The following is a 7,272-nucleotide window of genomic DNA, read 5'->3' on the forward strand; positions in this document are numbered from 1 at the left end:
CGACTATGTTCCATGGTACTTCGCGCTGCGATATCTGGCTATCAAGACTCACGGAGTAGAAGAAATGGATTGGGCTACTGGAGACAATTTAACGCCATAAATTACCATGAAGGCTCCAACGTCGCAAAATCACATACGTGAAGGAGTCTGGACCATGCATGCCCGCTACGTCGACGGATGGTAATAATGGCCTTGAGAGAGTAGTTTTGGCGGCAACAGGCAATATCAAAACAGACGATAATCATGTAGACGACGATACTATAAACCTTGAATCATTGAATATTGATGAAGAGGATTCGGCCGATTTACCTGTGTGGCTTTATGGTAGTTGGTGGGCTAAGCGCGAGCCGGGTGGCACTGGCGATACGACCCATCTGTGACTTATGGAAGTAGGAGCTCGGTCTGGAAAGACTCAAAGCTAATCCAATGCTTTCAATAACAGACGTGACCAAGTTAGCCTGCGTGGAAGCTCTATTGGGATCTGTACCAGCGATGGTAAGTAGATGCCTAGGTAGATCCCCAGTCAAGGCTAAGAATTAACGAGTTGGCCCCTTAAAGATAACATGTTCAACACAATACCGGGCCGCCTACTTGAGGTAGAATCTGACTCGGATATCGCGATTAGCCGTCTTAAGAAATGGATGGAAGACTGCGAATTAAATCACCCCTTCTGCGGACGTCCGCGATAAGCCAAGTCTATCTCAATTCCCATCTAACGATATCAGCGGCTGCTTCAAAAGACAGTTATTCCGGTTGTTTTCCAAAACGTGAGAAGGATTCGTATGCCACTCCTGCAAACCTATCTCTCGGGCATGGCACTCCAAGAGAAGCGACGGAGCTGAGGAGCCACGAGCTAGTATACGAACACACTTCTCAGCCCGGGAAAAAGAACTTGATTCATCTGTTCGAGGAGTGGTTTCTGGGATCTAGCTTCCACTTCCCTCAAAGAACGGAGATGGGGTCGTTCGGCAAGCGATACGACCCGACCGCTGACGAAGCTCTCAGCTCGCGGGCATGGACTCTGCAGGAACGTCTGCTTTCTCGGCGTCTTATCCACTACGCCCGTGATCCGATGTATTTTGAGTGCGAGGCTTGCATTTACTCCGAAGATGGGTTCACGTTTGGTGATATTTACTTTGGGATGAAACGCCTCCTGGACACGTAGCGTATATCCCATAAGCAGCACGGGCTTTCTCAAGCATCCGGAATCTCTTTTATCGTCGGCCAAGAGGCTGGGGGGAAGTACCCTGGAATTAAGTGGCAAGGGGATGGCTCTCCTTGGTCGAGAACTATACGATGCGCAATTTGACTGTGTAGCGCGATAAGCTCACTGCGTTGGCTGGTGTGGCGAGAGCAGTGGCAGAAGAGACACGGGATTGCTACTACGCGTGCTTATGGCAGAAACAATTCATGGAAAATCTATGTTGGCGGATGCATCCCTACGAAGAGATAGAGGATCGAAGGGATGCGAAGATCACGCCGCTAACGGGGAAACACTTGGGGACTGTCCGTAGGCCGGCCGGCCGAATATCGAGCGCCTAGTTGGTCGTGGCCATCTCTTGACGGACCTGTCATGTATATTACGTTATCTTTCAGGAACTTAGTCTCCTCGATCATTAATTGCTCAACTGTTTCCGCCGGCAAAGACCCCTATGGTAGGGTATCGAGTGGTAAGCTGGATATAGAAGTGAGGCGGATTTTCCAATAAGTCAAAGCACCCTTACAGGGGCCACCCTAGTGGGGGCCACCTCAAAAACGCAACGCGTTTGTAATAAGATTTATATATAAATTATTATATAATTTTATTAATTTTTAGTTAATTAAAAAATAAAATTTATTATTTAAATCCTTATTTTTTTACGATTTTAAAATGCCTATTTTCTTAGCTTAATTATATTACGCTGCAGTAATAAACGACGTTTTTAACGGCATATCTTTACGGTAAGCGTTTAAAAAATATTTTATATTATAATACTATTTTACGAACCAAATATTAAGCTATAAAATATAAAACGACTATTTAAAGAAATGTTAAAAACTATCAAAATATTAAAAAAAAAATTTAACCAATTAAGTTGTTACGTTAAACCGTATTAGCTATATATTTCTTTTATATCGATTTAAAAATATTATAAAAAAATTATTAGTTTATAATTATTGAACTGGTACTAGTGTATCAGGTGATCTTGACCCTGATCATATAATCATATTCTTAGTATAAATATTATTTATGGTCGTACATACTTATTTTATATAGTATTATTTATTTTTAATATAAATTATTTTTTTTTATTAGTTTTATTATTTAAAAGTCTTTAATATTAGGTTTAATAGGGTTTGATTTAAGGTTAAAACGTTTAAGTCTTGTTTAATGGCGATTTTTAACAACTTAAACCCGCAACACCAATCTTAAAAAAACCGTTATTATCAAAAATATCTTATTGTGGCTTAATCGGGTAACCTCCCATAATCCATAAGGTTTACAATATATTAATTAATAGCCAAATCCATGATAGTTTTATTGATATCTTTAACCAATAATTTAAATATAAATTAAATGATTTGATTAGATGATTTAAGTTTTATATTAGTTATATTAGTTTATTTAGAAATATTTATTTATTAATTAATTTAGTTATATTTTAATATATTAATCAATATATATAATATAGCCTTATTAAGAACCTTATTTATAACTTTATTAATAACTTTAACAATTACGTTATTTATTAATTAAATTAATATGATTTTTAAGATACCAATATTCTTATACTTTAAATTGAGATATACGAGATATAATACAATTTAAAAAACATTATTATATTAGGATTTAATTATTAGTTTTAGGATATGTAAAGGCCATGGTATATCTTAACTAGTTAAATATTAGGAAATAAAAAATAACTTTATTAAATACGTAAAAAGATTACAAAAATAAAATCGGCGAAAGTATTAGTAATTATTACGTTTAAGATTATATTTCAAATTATTTAAAAATAATATATAATATTTTTTGGGTTATATTATACCCAGTATACAAAATAATTAATTATAGGAAATTAATAATAAAGGAGGTAAATTAGTTAGTTAATTGATAAATTACTAGGTTTATTATAAGGAAAATAAGAGTTTAATTAATATTAAAATTTATTTAAATTAATATTAAGATATTAAAAAAAATAAATAGTTTAATTACAAAAATTATATGATATTAGGATAAGAGAGGGAATGAGATTAGCTAAGTTTATTATAAAGAAAATAAAACCATATAATAATCCTTTTATATAATTCTTATACCACGATTTTTATATATATTTAATTTAATAGTAAATATTATAATCGAACTTATTATTATATGATTTTATATGGTTAAGGGATATGATTTAATAATATTAGATATTTGATTAATAAATTTTAATTAAATTAGTTAAATTATATAGTATATAAATTTATTTAAAATATAATTTAAAACTTAATAATACTTAAGATATTAAGAAGGTTATACTATAAAATTGATGATTAAAAGTTTTAATAATCCTAATAGTTTAGGTAGTGCGAAATTTTTTTTTTAAAACCTAGGATTTGATCTTTATTTATATTATTTTGTTTTTTTTTTTTAGATCCCAACCCCTATTTCATGGGTTAAATTTGATTTTATAACCTTGATAAAATTTAAAAAAAGGTTATAAATTAATGTTAATATATTAGGTAATCTTAACCTTAATTATATAATTATATTTTTAATATAAATATCATTTATAATCGCATATACCTATTTTACATAATATTATCCACTTTTAATATAAGTTATTTTTTTTCATCAATTTCATCATTTAAAAATCCTTAATATTAGGTTTAATAAGATTTGATCCAAGGTTAAGACGTTTAAGTCTTATTTAATGGCAACCCCCAACAACTCAAACCTGCAATATTAGTCTTAGAAGAACCGTTATTGTCGAAAATGCTTTATTATGGCCTGATCGGGTGGCCTCCCATAATCCACAAGGCCCACAATATATTAATCAATAGTCAGATCCACGATAGCTTTATCAATATCCTTAACCAATAATCTAAATATAAGTTAGATAATCTAATTAAACGATTCAAACCTTATATTAATTATATTAATTTATTTAAAAATATTTACCTATTAATCAATTTAGTTATATTTTAATATATTAGTTAATATATACAATATAACCTTATTAAAAACCTTATTTATAACCTTATTAATAGCTTTAATAATCACGTTATTTATTAATTAAGTTAATATAATTTTTAAAATATTAATATTTTTATATTTTAAATTAAGATATATAAGATATGATATAATTTAAAAAACATTATTATATTAGGATTTAATTATTAATTTTAAGATATATAAAGGCTATAATATATTTTAACTAATTAGATATTAGGAAATAAAAGATGGCCTTATTAAATATGTAAAAGGATTACGGGGATAAAATTAGCAAAAATATTGGTAATTATTATATTTAAGATTATATTTTAAGTTATTTAAGGATAATATATAATGCTTTTTAGGTTATATTATACCTAATATATGAAACAATTAATTATAAGAAATTAATAATAAGGGAGGTAAATTAACTAATTAATTAATAAATTATTAGGTTTATTATAAGGGAGATAAGAGCCCAATCAATATTAAAGCTTATTTAAATTAGTATTAGGATATTAAAGGAGGTAAATAGCTTAATTACAAGGATTATATAATACCGGGATAAGAAAAGGAATAAGATTAGCCAAATCTATTATAAGGAAGGTAAAGTTATACAATAATCCTTTTATATAATTTTTATATTATAATCTTTATATATATTTAATTTAATAGTAAATATTATAATTAAACCTGTTATTATATAATTTTATATGGCTAAAAAATATGATTTAATGATATTGGATATTTAATTAATAGATCTTAATTAAATTGGTTGAATTATATAATATATAAATTTATTTAGGATATGATTTAAAACTTAATAATACCTAGGATATTAAGAAGGCTATATTATAAGACTAATGATCAAAAGTTTTAATAGCCTTAATAGCCTAGGCAGTGCAAAATTTTTTTTTTAAGGCCTAGGATTTAATTCCCATTCGTATTGTTTTATTTCTTCTTTTTTCAGATCCCAACCCCTGTTTCGTAGGTTAAATTTGATCTTATAACCTTAATAAAATTCAAAAAGAAGTTATAAACTGGTATTAATATATTAAATAACCTTAATCTTAATTATATAATTATATTTTTAATATAAATATCATTTATAATCGCACACACTTATTTTATATAATATTATTCATTTTTAATATAAATTATTTTTTTTCATCAATTTTATTATTTAAAAATCCTTAATATCAAATTTAATAAAACTTGATTTAAGGTTAAGATGTTTAAGTTTTATTTAATGGCAACCCCTAACAACTTAAACCCGCAACACCAATCTTAAAAAAACCATTATCGTTAAAAATACCTTATTATAACCTAATCAAATGGCTTTCCATAATTTATAAGGCCTACAATATATTAATTAATAACCAAATCCATAATAATTTTATTAATATCTTTAACCAATAACCTAAATATAAACTAAATAATTTAATTAAATAATTTAAACCTTATATTAATTATATTAACTTATTTAAAAATATTTATTTATTAATTAATTTAATTATATTTTAATATATTAATTAATATATATAATACAACCTCATTAAAAACCTTATTTACAACCTTATCAATAACCTTAGCAATTATATTATTTATTAATTAAATTAATATAATTTTCGAAATATTAATATTCTTATACCTTAAATTAAAATATACAAAATATAATATAATTTAAAAAATATTATTATATTAAGATTCAATTATCAATTTTAAGATATATAAGGGTTATAGCGTATTTTAACTAGTTAAATATTAAAAAATAAAAAATAACTTTATTAAATGCGTAAAAGGATTACGGGGATAAGATTGGTAAAAATACTAACAATTATTACGTTTAAAGTTATATTTCAAATTATTTAGGGATAGTATATAATACTTTTTAGGTTATATTATATTTAGTATATAAGATAATTAATTATAAGAAATTAATAATAAAGGAGGTAAACTAACTAATTAATTAATAAGTTATTAGGTTTATTATAAAGGAGGTAAGAGCTTAATTAATATTAAGGTTTATTTAAATTAATATTAAGATATTAAAGGAAGTAAATAACTTAATTATAAAGGTTATATAATATTGGGATGAGAGAGGGAATGAAATTAATTAAGTTTATTGTAAAGGAGGTAAAACCATATAATGATTTTTTTATATAATCTTTATATTACGATTTTTATATATATTTAATTTGATAATAAGTATTATGATTGGATTTGTTACTATATGATTTTATATGGTTAAAAGATATGATTTAATAATATCAAATACTTAATTAGTGGATTTTAATTAAGTTGGTTGAATTATATGGTATATAAATTTATTTAAGATATAATTTAAAACCTAATAATACCTAGGATATTAAGAAGGTTATACTATAAGGCTAATGATTAAAAGTTTTAATAACTTTAATAGTTTAAGTAGTGCGAAATTTTTTTTTAAGGCTTAAGATTCGATCCCCACTCATATTATTTTATTTTTTTTTTTTTTAGGTTTTAGTTTTTATTTTATGGGTTAAATTTAATCTTATAGCTTCGATAAAATTCGAAGGGAAGTTATGAATTGGTGTTGGTATATTAAATAACCTTAACTTTAATCATATAATTATATTCTTAGTATAAGTATTATTTATGGTTGTATATACTTATTTTATATAATATCATCCACTTTTAATATAAGTTATTTTTTTTCATTAATTTCATCATTTAAAAGTCTTTGATATCAGGTTTAATAAGGTTTGATCCAAGGCTAAGACGTTTAAGTCTTGTTCATTATTAATTTAATATCCTTGGTAAATATTGGTATATATAATTTTTATTTTATTATTTTAATATTAAATTAATTAAAGTCTATTTAATTGATTATAAATGAGTTAACAGGGTTATAACTAATAATATTAATATCTTTTTTAATTAATTCAAAACCTTTAAAATCAAAAATATCCCAGTTAAGTATACGTATAATATTAACGAAATAGGGATTATGGAAGGGGTTAGGAATAATAGGATAGTTATTAGTAAAATCTATAAAAAACATATCGTAATTAAAAATTATAATAATAAAATTTAAATATTAATTATTAAAT

General features: G+C 25.8%; 1 protein-coding gene across 1 annotated transcript; it reads left to right on the forward strand.

The window, feature by feature from the left end:
* The first annotated feature begins 472 nt into the window (after positions 1-472).
* Positions 473-1,775, forward strand: F4813DRAFT_352970 (uncharacterized protein). The gene is made up of 2 exons (XM_049242567.1): positions 473-495; positions 545-1,775. Exon 2 carries the CDS (start codon positions 638-640, stop codon positions 1,163-1,165), a length of 528 nt encoding a protein of 175 aa, XP_049101395.1. The 5' UTR covers positions 473-495; positions 545-637; the 3' UTR covers positions 1,166-1,775.
* Positions 1,776-7,272: the final 5,497 nt, after the last annotated feature.

The sequence above is a fragment of the Daldinia decipiens genome (assembly GCF_022478715.1).
Source record: "Daldinia decipiens strain CBS 113046 unplaced genomic scaffold F4813scaffold_9, whole genome shotgun sequence".
In the NCBI taxonomy this organism is placed as follows: domain Eukaryota; kingdom Fungi; phylum Ascomycota; class Sordariomycetes; order Xylariales; family Hypoxylaceae; genus Daldinia; species Daldinia decipiens.